This window comes from Harpegnathos saltator, unplaced genomic scaffold (genome assembly GCF_003227715.2).
Source record: "Harpegnathos saltator strain DR-91 unplaced genomic scaffold, Hsal_v8.6 scaffold224, whole genome shotgun sequence".
Taxonomy (NCBI): Eukaryota; Metazoa; Arthropoda; class Insecta; order Hymenoptera; family Formicidae; genus Harpegnathos; species Harpegnathos saltator.
In genome coordinates, this window is record NW_020230011.1 from 1051527 (window position 1) to 1065355 (window position 13829).

A 13829-nucleotide genomic window follows, 5' to 3' on the forward strand; every position below is an offset into this window, starting at 1 on the left:
AGAGGTCGGCGCGCGACTTTCGCATGTGCTCCACGTGCTTCTTCACTCCTTCGGCTTCCTCAGCCAGCTTCGTCGGCCGAGACTGGCGACGCTCATCGAGCTGGCAGTGCTAGAGACGCTCGCCAACGAGTTCAGGCTTACCGAATGTTAATCCTGCAGCATGTGCACGAAGCTGATGGGGAACATGCCCCGTCTCTCCGGCGCCCGTCCAGCGCGCCCTCCATCCAGTTGTCGTCGTCGGTCTGCTCGTTCGTCACAATTATCACCTCGCCTTCGCGAAACGACAGCTCGTCTTCGTTGTCGGCCTCGCAGTCGTACAACGCTCGGCAACGTCGGAGGCCGCTCAGGGTGGACGACGTCGGCTGTGCGTACGAGGACAAGAAGAGAAGAAGCTGTTAGAATAGAAGCGGGAACGCCCGGCGAACGCGTTGCGAGAGCGCGTGTTTCGGGTCAGCTGGAGCGGAAGCAAGCGCTCCGTCGCTCGTACCTTTGACGTACGACGAGCGTAAGAGTACACTCTTCTCGAGGACGTTGGAAATTCTAGGGAAAATCTACTTGACACATTGAGAGTCTCAAGGACGGATGATATTCGCGATCTCGAGCAGAGCCGATCTTCTCATCTCATTTCACCGCGACCGTGAGTGAGACTTCTTCATGTCTTTCGCGTCTCTTTCTCCTTCGGGAGGAGAATCGAGGCTAGAAAGGTGTAGAGTATTAAGATCGATCTGTGCTGACGGTAAAGGGCTGCAATGAGAAACATCCAGAATGTATCTGAACGGAGAATAATTGAATATGATCGAAATGCGGCCCTAAACTAGAATTTCCAGTGTGAAACATCGAGAACGCCATGCCAGTTACGCGATGTTTAATATTCGGGCTTACGACAAGTGGGGGGGGGGGGGGGGTATGAGAAATTTACAGCGCAGAGCTACTCTTACAGCTTCCTCCTACGTAGCGTGTCCCAATGTCTCCCTCCTAAGAGACTCGAGGAACAAAGAGAGAACCTCCGAACTGCAGACGGTTCACTTGGTGACGGCGCTCATCTGGCGACGTCTGACGACGTTCTCTATCCGGTCGCTGGATCACAGTCCGTGGACGACGACAGCACCACGGGGAGAATAGAGCTTCCGAGCGGCGCGCGACTTTCGCATGTGCTCCACGTGCTTCTTCACTCCTTCGGCTTCCTCAGCCAGCTTCGTCGGCCGAGACTGGCGACGCTCATCGAGCTGGCAGTGCTAGAGACGCTCGCCAACGAGTTCAGGCTTACCGAATGTTAATCCTGCAGCATGTGCACGAAGCTGATGGGGAACATGCCCCGTCTCTCCGGCGCCCGTTCCAGCGCGCCCTCCATCCAGTTGTCGTCGTCGGTCTGCTCGTTCGTCACAATTATCACCTCGCCTTCGCGAAACGACAGCTCGTCTTCGTTGTCGGCCTCGCAGTCGTACAACGCTCGGCAACGTCGGAGGCCGCTCAGGGTGGACGACGTCGGCTGTGCGTACGAGGACAAGAAGAGAAGAAGCTGTTAGAATAGAAGCGGGAACGCCCGGCGAACGCGTTGCGAGAGCGCGTGTTTCGGGTCAGCTGGAGCGGAAGCAAGCGCTCCGTCGCTCGTACCTTTGACGTACGACGAGCGTAAGAGTACACTCTTCTCGAGGACGTTGGAAATTCTAGGGAAAATCTACTTGACACATTGAGAGTCTCAAGGACGGATGATATTCGCGATCTCGAGCAGAGCCGATCTTCTCATCTCATTTCACCGCGACCGTGAGTGAGATCTCTTCATGTCTTTCGCGTCTCTTTCTCCTTCGGGAGGAGAATCGAGGCTAGAAAGGTGTAGAGTATTAAGATCGATCTGTGCTGACGGTAAAGGGCTGCAATGAGAAACATCCAGAATGTATCTGAACGGAGAATAATTGAATATGATCGAAATGCGGCCCTAAACTAGAATTTCCAGTGTGAAACATCGAGAACGCCATGCCAGTTACGCGATGTTTAATATTCGGGCTTACGACAAGTGGGGGGGGGGGGGGGGTATGAGAAAATTTTACAAGGGACTGGTATTTACGGGGGAGTCGGAAGAAGTACAGCGCGACCGAATGCGCGATCGAGTGTCGGTCAAACATAAATTCATTCAGAAAACCCATGCGATTATTAATATATATATATATATACATATATATATACATATATATATGTATATATAGGGTGAGGCACTTAAAACAAGCCACCTGAATAACTTTGAAGATATACAAGATAGAAAAAATGTTAAATACAGAAGATGCAGGGTTGTTTGCAGTGACGCATCATACGGCAATACTACCAGTATGATCTTGAACTGCGTCACTTAAAAAATCCTGCAATTTTTATATATATAACATTTTTTTCTGTCTTGCATATTTTCAAAGTTATTCAGCTGGTCTTGGTTCTGAGGTGCCTCACGCTGTACAAGATGTCGGTGGTTAATTGCAACGTATCATCCGTAGTATACAATACGTAACTCTCGTCGAGAGAACAAAGGATTGAAAAATAAGATAATCGAGAAATAAAGATAAGACTGAGATAACGATGAACAAAGACGCATCGATTCGAACGACTCGGATAGAATGATGGCTCGAGTGGGATGTAGATGTTAGATTCATCAGACGCACTTCGAGTTACATCCGAGTTACACACGGGGCAACGGCTTGTTGCATTCTCACTACGACTGATCAACTGCGACCAGACGACGAGCGATGTTAACGGCGAAAACAAAAGAAAACACTCGACGGGGTGAGTTGCACAGACGATGATACGAACAGCACGACGACTGATCATGCAAAAAGCATTGCTACACTTGAAAGTATCGTCGATTAGAGGTCAAGGCAGACAGACAGACAGACAGACGGACAGACAAAAAAGACAAGCTCCATCGGCGACAATTCTCGTCTCGATTATTTCTCCCCGCCGCGGGGCGGACATTGTCGCGTGTTTTTTTGTATCTGCCGATCAGTGCCGATAAGACGTGCGGCTGGCTAATCACTCGGCATGTAAAATTCGCATGTACGAGGAGATACTCACGAGAGAGATACATTGTATGTACATACGTTGTATATATATACAATATACTTATTTGTGAAAAGCGAGTTTTTTCAAGTGTAACATGCCGTAATGTGGGATGGCTGATGTTTACCAGATTCAGATTTGGGAGCAAAGATGAAGGCTCCTCGGCGTAGCTCTCTAGCCTGGACCGGTCCCTTCGCTGTACCAACAATGGTTAATAACAAACCATAAAGCACTGATCTTGAGATGCATGCATTTTTTTTTCTACATATCCACGCCGGAGGTAAACGCGCGGCCGTTATTCTCATTGGGTTTGGACTCGTTTGGACTCTACCCGGCGCGAGAGAGTTGTCCTTTATTTGTCTATACAATTTAGCGCGAGGCTTATTGTGAAAATTCCAATAACCGTTACGCGTGTGTCACATTGGCGCTGCTGTTGACGTTATCTTTCAAAATGTTATCTCCCATGAAGTTTTGTGTGAACGAGAGATCAAAACGTGCGGCTATCGCGACAATGGAATGACGCTGAGCGAAATGACACGAACACGATGATGATGATGATGATGATGACAGGCCTTGATTATGACCTTTGTATGATTACATTACGTTGATGATGAGGGATTAATAGATAAGGGTAGAAACATACAACGATAACGGCAGTGAACTTGGTGTGACACTCGGGAGTGTAAACGGCTAATAGGTAGGTCGGGTGGTGGTATGTGCATGGTGTACACGGTTAGTATAAATACGCAAAATGCTCAAGCCCGAGTACACGCGAGTGAGAACCGAGAATGGGAAGACTATAACTACTACGGAGGAAAACATAACGGCACAACCTGTTAGTTACACCTTCTTTCCCCTACTGTTAGTAACTAAACTCAGGACTAAACCATCCGTGGCCGAATGCATGTGTGCGAAAAAAAAAAGAAAAGAAGAGGACAGGTGAGGCGTGAGAAACAGAGGGATAGATTGTGCGAACGCTCGAGGACTTCGAACTTCCTCTCAGACCACGCAAACGGATCCTACCCCTAATGAGTGACTGATAGATCCAGAGCTTCCCGAGCTCTGTGACAGCCGATATTACACCTAGACATTATGACAAGAGCATAGAAAATGAGACTACACACTCTCTCTCTCTCTCTCTCTCTCTCTCTCTCTCTCTCTCTCTCGATAAGAAGAGATACGTGATAACCTGTGCAGCTTAAGATTGCGCGTCGATTCCGTCGGAATAGCTTACCTTGCGCGGCGGCGGAATGGGATTGCCCAGACCGTGGTCCGAGCACATGGAACTCAGCGACTCGCTGCTACGTCCGTTGCTGAGCCTGACCGTGACGCCGGAAGGAGCCGGAGGTGGCGGGTTCCGCGGCCGCTGCAGAGTCGAGCTGTTCGCCTTGTCCATACCTGTGAGCAATGAAAGAAAGAGTGAATGTCACTGTCCAGCGGGCGCTCCCAGCCCAGCGAGATTCGTTTATCGAATGTACCGTGTCCGGTCGACGAGTCGCCGCTCGGTGATCTCTTATGATGTTGGCTATTTAGTGTGTTCAACGTATGCGGTAGAGTGTGTAAAGTGTGGCCGGCTAAAATCGGTTCGCTGGTCGTACGACTGTGCGTCGACGTAGCCAACGTGGCCGACGTGGGTAGCGTACCGTAGTGCGACGACGGTAGGATGCCACCACCACTGGCGTTCCCGGCGGGCGGCGGCGGCGGCGGCGCCACGCGCTTCTTCAACGAACCGTGGATGTTTACTGAAATATCCGGCGCCATGGGAGTGGGTACTGTGCGGGAAGATTGATGTGATTAAAGCGACGGTGGCTTAACGGTGCGCTTAAGACACGGGGCGGGGGGCGGGGGAGGGGATAGATCCGCAAAGACCGAAGTCTTTGGACTGAAGATTTTCAAGAATGTTTGCGCGAGTATAAGTGCACGGCTCACCGGCTACGGGCTTCCTCGCCTGCGGCGGCGGCGGCGGGGGCATTTGTTGGCGATTCGTCGAAGCGCTCGGAGATGATCCGCTCTGGAGGCTGTCGCAGGTGCTGCTTCGACTGCGCAGCGTTACCGGCGAATCGCCGGATCCTGTGCCACCGCCTCCAGCGTACGACGGTGGTCTGCTCCGTGATTTCTTCTCTGGCGTCAGACATCCGTTCTGCAGCATCGATATTCGCATATGTGAGTTCGAGCACCGACATTAGTCGCTTATCTTTCATTAGTTATTTCTGTGCTGCTGGAAGCTCGAGATCCACTTACTCTGTCTTCTATTATTGTTTCATCGTCGGAGAAGTCCGTGGAGCCCTCGTCGTGAGAAAGATTCCAATCTATGTTCACGTTGTCGAACAATGTCTTCTGCCTCTGTAGAGCGTGACTGAGCTGAAAGCAATATGTTTATCGCGAATAAGAATAAAAACAAATCTTGCTCCCCAAGATAACCAATCTAATATATATATATATATACACACACACACACAAGAAATCAAGCATTTGGGAGCTGACGCCGGTGACAAAGCGCAAATAATAAACGTTTATGTATTTCCATAGTTTATACCTATTCTCACACCATGTTTATACGTTTGTTAATCGAAACAGAGTCCAATAAAAATAGATGAGATCCGGAGACGGGATAAAAGTACAACAGATGAAAGTCTCATTACCAATTCCTTGCACGTATGGTGTCCCATCTCCTGCGCAATGTCCAGCGGAGTCTTGTCTTGTTTGTTTCGGTGCGACGGATCCGCGCCCGCTCGCAGCAACAGTTTCATCGCCTCCGCTCGGTCGTGCCGCGCGGACAGATGCAGCGCGGTCTCGCCGTCGATGGTAGTCCGGTCGATACCGCCGGTTGGCATGTTTTGCACCAGAAAGTCCACGATGTGTAAGCTACTGCCCATCTCGCGCAGGATAGCCAAGTGTAACGCGGTTTCGCCCACGTCCTGAAGCAGATGTAGACCGTGTGATAATGTGTGTGACACAAGGTTACAACGTATACATAAATTGTTGCAGATAAATCAGTATATAAATCAATGAAGTCGCTAATTGGGGCGATAAAACGATGTAATTCCAATTAGGATATAAATAGATTATCCTATTGTTCAATTATCCAGTTACCTGGTAGATTGATATAATTGTACAAATTGTATAATTAATATCGATTACACTGACTGTACAACTGATTACTATTACTATTGTATAATTGATGGATCGATGTAATTGTCTAATTATCTAACAGATAGACACAAAGTGATTTTACAATGTCGTACTAGTGTGCATCGTACCGACGTCGGCAACGGCGCCGCCAGATCCACATTCTCGGCGTAGACTTGCAGAAGTTGTTGCAGATCGCGATTATTAACGGCGTGCTCCAAATCGGAAAGTAGATCACGCTCGTCCGCGCATGTATTCATCACGTATCTCTTCTCCATGTACTTGGCACGTATGAACTCGTACCTCTCCTCCCTGGAAAACGCAGGAGAGCGCGTCGTGAGAACCGTGACGGAGGAAGCGAAGTAGGAGGAGGAGGAAAAGGAGGGGGAGGGAGGAGGAGGAGGAGGAAGGACAATAAAAGGTGCGCGCGCGCACAATCTATGTTCTCACATCGTCGACGTCGGCGACGGCTTGAGATTGTGACGTAACGTCGCCTCCATCACCTCGTTGAACGCCTGATTGGTCATATGTCGCGCAAGCAACAGCTGAGCGGTGCCCACGTTGTCCAGCGTGAGGGATTGTATTCGCGATATATGCACGCCCAAGTCGCGGTGGATGCCGCTGCACTCTATGCACACTATTATCCCGAAGTTCGTAGACAACCACGTGGCATCTGAAAAGCAAAAGCACAATCGGCTTTCGTACAAAAACGCCCGCCGCGCGGCAACTGGAGCACGAGCTCGCTCGCGCGCAGTCGAGTCACACTTTGTCCGGCTGTCGCGTGGAAACGCAGCGCGACAAAGACCGCCAGCGGATCAGAGAACACATTCATGCTGCCCTCGACGACACGAGGCACCCTGCCGCGCGGTAAACGCTTTAATTCTGTGTACAAGGGTATAATCTAATAGAGAGGTATCGAGGCAACGTGTTCGAGACAGTCGAAAGCGACAGTCGCTGGCGCCGAGCTGTTAAGAAGTAATTGTTTCAATGAGAATTTTAATGGTAAATTTCCTCGAAAAATTACTTCTCTCCTCCTGAAGAAGGGATACATTTTTGATACGACAAATTTTTTTACTAAAAATAATGATGATACAAAGTTTTATAGACGACTGAAGGAAGCGACCAAGTTTCAATCGAGACCAGTTGGCGAGCTGACTGATTTGTCTTACGACACGATGCCTTTTCTACACACAGTAGGAGAATTTTCATGAAACTTTCGTTTCGTGACACGTCAATTTGATCGTGAAACCGCTTTAGGCGTTCTACGTTCAAAGTGATATAACGTGATGCGCACGTGCGCCAAAGAAAGACGTTACTGACGATTCGTCTCTACGGATATATTCTGCAATGCCTAGTTACCGTTTTGCGAGGAGCAATCGCAGCACTGATCGTTTCCGGGTAACCGCATCACGCATCGTATGACGGCCTGCTGCAACTCCACGAGGCTGGGATTGCCGCTGCCGGCCTCCGCTTTGCCGCTCGCGTCGAACGCGCGCAACAGGGCGCGTTCCTTGCAATTCACTAGGACAGACATCCACGCGCGCTGGTCCGCTTCGTCCTCCGCTTGAAAGTGGTATGTCCTATTGTCTGCAAACGAGACAATGACAATATCAAACGGCCGCTCACATTAAGTAAGGGGAAGCGCAACGGCCATGTCTCGGATGCTCGCTCCCAAGCGAGTCAAAGTGCGAATCTCCCGTCGAAGACGGGAGCAGCTCCGTCAGTGACGGACGTTCGAATCTCCCGTCTTGCGACTGCTGTCGAGGATTTCGAATCGCCTCTGACTACGTATCCGAATCGAATGCTTTCTGAGAAAGATCCTCGAGTGAACCTCGAGAGTGTCAAGTATTTGATAACGTAATGCGGCCAACAGATAACAACTTTGGAAATTTCAAAATCACCGAGCCAACAAAAGTTGGGGCACTATTGTAACAGCATATCGCATACCATCTTGAGACCAAATAGAGTAAAAAGATCCATCATCACTCTTTCTTACGACAAATAGTTGCCGAGATATCGTCGTAAGCCAAATATTTAAAAAGTTATCAAATCTTCCTTAAATATCTCGAAAAATATTAGGCAAATAAGAAAAACGCTTCAGGAAAAATCGTTCAAATTAATTAATAGAAAAAATTAATTAATAGAAAAAGGTGATATAACACAAAAAATGGGAGTTTCCGTTTGAAAAAAAATTCAAGATCATACTATTGTGCTATATGATGCGTCACTTGAAATTCTACAACCTTTCTATTGAACACTTCTTTTATCTTGCATATTTTCAAAGTTATTCAGGTGCCTCCTCATCCTGTACAGGTACAGGTACTATGCGCCTGTTATCAACATGTAACTACACGAAGAAGACATCCACGATATTTCTTCGAGACTTTTAGAAATATTCGAGACAGTGAGTGATATTCGAACCGATTTGAAAATTGTCGTACATCCGTGACGATTAGATTGCACGTTGAGCTCATCGCTACTTACAGCTTATAAGATCGAAGCCACGCTTGTCGTCCGGGACTAGCTTGATCTGGCAGGTCAATAGGTTCACCCGGGTGGGCGGCTTGTTCTCGTCGGCGTGGCAGATGTCGAGGTAACCCTCCGCTTGCACGGCACATCGTCTCTTTTGCCAGACTCTCCTCATCTTGCCCTCGCTCTTCTTCAGCAGGTGGCCGGAGCGTGTGACGCCGTGCTGCTTGTCTCCCTGTAGCTGGTGCAACGAGTAGCCAGCGTTCGCGTTCGCGTTCAACTGTGAACTCGCGAAAGTATCGTTTCACAAATCCGAGAGATCGGCACACATTATATATATATATATATATATATCGGTTCGATATAGTGAAGCAAATGGTTCATTTTTATCATCTGACTTTAATTCGTTTAATATTCCGTGATTTCACACAATAAAAGTAATATGTAATTCTCGACTTTATTGTGTGATTTCTGAGAAATGAAAAAAAAAAAAGAAACGAAAAACATTATTATGCGTATCCTTGATACAGTGGACAAAAAACCATGCGCCTATTAAGAGGACAATAGAAGCAAGAGAGGAAATTATCAGAGTGAAAAAGACTCATCCGTCGAGACGTTACCTCTTTGTCACATCCGGAGCTCCTGAGGAGGCTCCTGAGTTCCGTTAGCCGTCTTCTCTCCTCGTCCTGCGTTTGCCTGATCTTTTGCAACTTCACGCTGAGGTCGGCCACGTAAGAGCCGAAGTGCTCGATCGTCTTCAAGCCGTCCTGAAAGTAACTATAATAACGACGGACGTGAGTGCTGGAAAACTCAATTGGCCGCCATGATTGATTCTCAATCGCTCATCGTTCGAATAGATATTAACGCTTGTATCTAGAAAAAGTCTCGTAATATCGATCGCGCGAGCGATGTATGCGTGTGTGATTGTGTGATGAAACATCACCACACAAAGACGCGAAATACGATACACTCACTTGGTTTGCGCGTGGTAATATTCGACTAGATGCTGCAACAGCTCTATACCCTTCTTCGTTTTGATCTCGTTCACTTTGATCAGATACTGCAAGCAAACAGAAATAGAGATAAATAAACGATCAGCAGCGCTGCGTCTCTACGGCATCGATGATACGGACTCGCTCGGCCACATTTTTACCGAGTTATATATCGTAAGCACGATCCGCATAGGTACAGGGTGTCTCGCAATTATCTCGGCGCTCGTTATTCTTCTGTACCGTATCTACGGATATCTCTCCCTGTGCGAAGAACATTGCACGTAACGTGTGTGTCATCGTGTTTCATTGACGTTTAAAGTATCGTTAGTTTCAAGAAATTTTGGTATCAAATTTTTCTCCGACAATTTCTCCGACTCTTCTCTTTTCCGTCTTTTCCTCCGTCGCAGACACCCTGTGTATCGACTGCAAAATGCAAGCCGCTGGAACTCCATTCCAATAGGAGTGTAAAATGTAAATGAAGTTCTCGCGCGACTTTTTTTCCGCCAATAGCGATATCGATGCACGCGCATCATCGATAATACACGCGGCGACCCGCTGCTCCCTCTCCCCTCGCTCCTGTCGCTAGAGAGGCGTTACGCCGCATTGATACGTGCTCTCTCGAAGCTGCTATTACCCACCTCGCACATTTGCAACTGAAACAACCGTCTCTCTTTCTCCATCTCGTCGGCGATCTCGGCGGGCGTGACCTCCGTACGAATCAGACCTGCCTCCTTCGCGTGCTGCTTCTTCTCCTTCTCGATTTTCGCATACTTGGCCTCGTAGTCTTTCCATGCCTTCTCGAAGGGCCTCTTCAGGTCGCCCTTCACGCCCCTCAAGTCGCCTTTTAGCACCGAGTCCAGCGGAAACATTACGATGTTGTTGATGTTTTGCATCTGGAAGAACAGAGGGGGAATCGATCGTCGATGAGAATTCACTGACCTCGTTTTTATTGGCGAGCGTACGAGGCTGCCCGGGCTGTGAATTATGGAAGACTTTGAAGGGGATGATTTCGAGAAAGAGAGAGACAGAGAGAGAGAGAGAGAGAGAGAGAAAGAGGAAACAGAAGAGGAGGGACGTATCTTTGCATATCGGGGTCGGGATGAAATTATGACCGACGAGCGCAGACTCGGGCTAAACGTGAAAAATAACCAAGAGAGAGAGAGAGAGAGAGAGAGAGAGAGAGAGAGAGAGAGAGAGAAAAGAGAGTTGTAACAAAAGAATAACAGCTAAAAGAAATGAGCCTCTCGGGCATTCTAGGCCACGAATCGACCACCACCGGCTGCTTGCTCTTCCGGCCGGTGAATAGTGAATCATCGTCAATTCGCGTCAGCATTTTGCTTAGTCCGTCGCTTCGCGAGCGAGCGAGCGCGCGCGCGCGCGCGCGCTCGCTCTGAATAGAATGCAGCTTCCTTTCTCGCAACCTCTCTCCATCCGTTTCTTCCTCTCGCTCTCTTGAGGGCGATCCCGCGCTTTCCGGCTCCGGCTTCTTGCGAAAGCAGAGAGCCAGAAGGCGCTCAAAACCCCGGCCGCCTCATCATAATGGAGCTGCGCGACGGTGTGCAAACTGCTCGTAAAAGCGATACTTTCCCCTTCCCCCGCCCCTCTGCCCCCCCCCGCTGCGGGAGAAGCGTACAATGCGCAAAAATGACGTACGCTCGCGACTGTGTCGGCGCTCTTCAGCGACACCCCGAGACGAGCCATCATGATGCCGCTCGCGGCATCGCGCAGATATTCGCAAAAACGAAAGACCGTCGCGCGGCATTTTAACCACTTTTAATCAGGAACGCTATTCGATTAATCCGAACACGATGGCTTTCGCCAATATCCCGAATGATATCACTTCCGTCTTTTTATGCGCTAGATGTAAGCAAGTAACATCGCCGCTTCAATCGGAGCCCATAATCGAATGCAGATACAATTTAACCAGTTGTATGTGTGACGTCACACGGCACGAGTTCAGGCGAGCGAGCGAATGCGCAACGACTCGGAACTCGAGAAGAAACGATCGACGACGACGACGACGACGACGACGACGACGACGACGTGAAGGAGGAAATGGGAAGGGAAAAAAATCACCTTAAAAGCCGGAATTTAGATTCAACTCGCGATCGTCCCAGATACATCGGAGAAGTCCGGAGAGGCCGGCCGCGTTTGAAATCGCAACCGCGAGTGGCACGTTTAGAGAGAAGCTGCCCCCTCTCCTCCCCGCCAGCCCCTCCCTCGCGATAAATAAATTCGCAGTTGCTCGTGCGTGATAGAATCTAGGAGAGCCTTCTTACTCGCGCGGGGCAGCGGCTTATAACGTCCGTGCACGCTTCAGTAAACGTAATTACCCCGCCGTGAGACGTCCCGATTTGTGCCGCATAGACCGCGCTGGCTGGCCGAGAGCACACAGAGAGCGCGCGCGCGCGCGGGCTCGAGAAATGGCCGGAGCGTTTAATTCTGTTTCTCTTTTCTTTTTTCTCTCTCTTCCTCCTCCGCCTCCCAACCCCTTCTCCCTCCCTCTCAGCCATGCGCTACGCGCAACGCATTAAGCGCACTAATTATAACTGGTATTCCGGCGATTAGGGAATCAAATTACTCGCGCGATCGAGCTGAGAGAGAGAGAGAGAGAGGGGAGAGGGAGGGGAAGGAGGGAATTCACGGATTTCGCAATGCGCTCGTTCGGCTTCCGATACAAGCGGTACAAGAGAGCGTGCGATCTTCGCTGGCGAAGCCACTTTTCAGCGGCTACGTGCGCGCGTTGCCGAGGAGAGGAAACACCACCAGTGATCGTCGTCATCGTCATCATCGTGCTTGGTCGCTTTTACTTCGTTGCGCGCACGCTTTTCTTCCTATCGATCGCGCGGGAGGGTTTAGAAATTCTATTTTTGCACCTACACTGACGCGTTTCTCGTAGGAGGAGAGCGTGCGCGGCTACGCGGCGGCCGGGGGTCGTTGCCACCGGTAACTATGATAGAACTATGAAGAGATTTTCCAATAACGCGTGCACGCTATATCGGGGGCGCGCGTCGTTTACCGGCCGTCGTTTTAATATATCCGCTATTCGCTCCTGGTGCGGCCGAGGCTTGGGCGATACGCGCGTAGATCTTGATCGACGTTGCATGGGTCTTGTGCGATTTTCGCGAGATATACACGGTTGTTTCTCACTACCTAGCTGACGGCAGACAGGATCGCCGCCCTCCGTCAATTCTCCGCAGAAAGCGGAGCAGCACTCCGGGGTGTTTTTATATCGGAATATTCACGGTATCTGTCTCACCGATTCAGTCTCAGAGGTCAATCTGACGGAGGATTGACGGAGGATTGACTCATGTCCGTCGTTTTTCGTGCGCTCAAACTGTGGAAATAATGCGGAAATATTTTGGCGATGAGTGCATGTTACAAACCAGAAGGATTCACGAGTGGTACGAAATGTTTAAGAAAAGCAGAGAGTGTGTTGAAGGTGACCCATGTGCTCTGAAAGTCCATCTCAACCGAAGAACATATCGAGAAAGAGAGAAATTAGTGCTCACTGATCGACGATTAACAATTGGAGAAATGAACGTGCTGGGAATATCGTTGGATTCATGTCTGTCGATTTGGAAAGAGAATTTGAGAGATGAGACGTTTTCCACATCTCGCCTCGTTAACGAGACTTTTGTTGTTCTCGTCGTGGAATCTCTTGGCAAATATTTAATCGCGTGTTCGTCACATTTGTCGACGATGTTTGAATTAAAGAGGAAACATTGAACGCGTTTAAAGGCACACATATTCGCCAGTATTTCTTTTCAGGAGGCACTGAGAGACGCGCGCGTGTACACGTTTAAACACGTTCAACACGTACTTTTCCCCTTTGACGCAAACTTCGTCGACAAATAACGCGACGCCGGGAATGACGTTGGTGGGGTGCAGGTCGACAACTCGTCGGACGAGAACGAGAACACGGGACGTATTCCGCGAGGAAACGCGTGTCGAAACGCAAAGTTTTTCGCGCGTACAAAGGGCCCACACGTACCAATGTCTTCATGAGGGCGCTCAACTCCTTTGTGACGACCGCGAACTTGAGGAACGCCGCACCGATGTCCGGTTCCTGCTCCTTCAGGGCAGCGTCGCCGAGTCTCTCCAACGCTCTGCCCAAGTACACCTCGTTGTCAACATGAGCTGCGAACAGAGAAAGAGAGAGAGAGAGGAACGTCGATTAGTCGTCTCCGGTCTCCA

General features: G+C 49.5%; 1 protein-coding gene across 4 annotated transcripts in view; it reads right to left on the reverse strand.

The window, feature by feature from the left end:
• Positions 1 to 926: 926 nt before the first annotated feature.
• Asap (ArfGAP domain of ASAP) overlaps positions 927 to 13829 on the reverse strand; it is a 35881-nt gene continuing 22978 nt past the window's right edge. Inside the window, exons 3-17 of one of the 4 annotated variants that reach the window (XM_025298545.1) lie at positions 13627 to 13772; positions 10271 to 10525; positions 9615 to 9700; positions 9261 to 9417; positions 8656 to 8920; positions 7531 to 7758; positions 6622 to 6844; positions 6303 to 6483; positions 5685 to 5960; positions 5284 to 5403; positions 4972 to 5182; positions 4686 to 4814; positions 4277 to 4440; positions 3170 to 3238; positions 927 to 1489 (exon numbers count right to left, since the gene is read on the reverse strand). In XM_025298545.1, coding sequence (XP_025154330.1) covers positions 1274 to 1489; positions 3170 to 3238; positions 4277 to 4440; positions 4686 to 4814; positions 4972 to 5182; positions 5284 to 5403; positions 5685 to 5960; positions 6303 to 6483; positions 6622 to 6844; positions 7531 to 7758; positions 8656 to 8920; positions 9261 to 9417; positions 9615 to 9700; positions 10271 to 10525; positions 13627 to 13772 — 2726 coding nt within the window. In that variant the 3' untranslated portion in view covers positions 927 to 1273. Of the gene's footprint in view, positions 1490 to 3169; positions 3239 to 4276; positions 4441 to 4520; positions 4815 to 4971; positions 5183 to 5283; positions 5404 to 5684; positions 5961 to 6302; positions 6484 to 6621; positions 6845 to 7530; positions 7759 to 8655; positions 8921 to 9260; positions 9418 to 9614; positions 9701 to 10270; positions 10526 to 13626; positions 13773 to 13829 lie in introns of all 4 variants that reach the window. The other 3 variants (XM_025298544.1, XM_025298546.1, XM_011150635.3) reach the window with 3 other exon arrangements.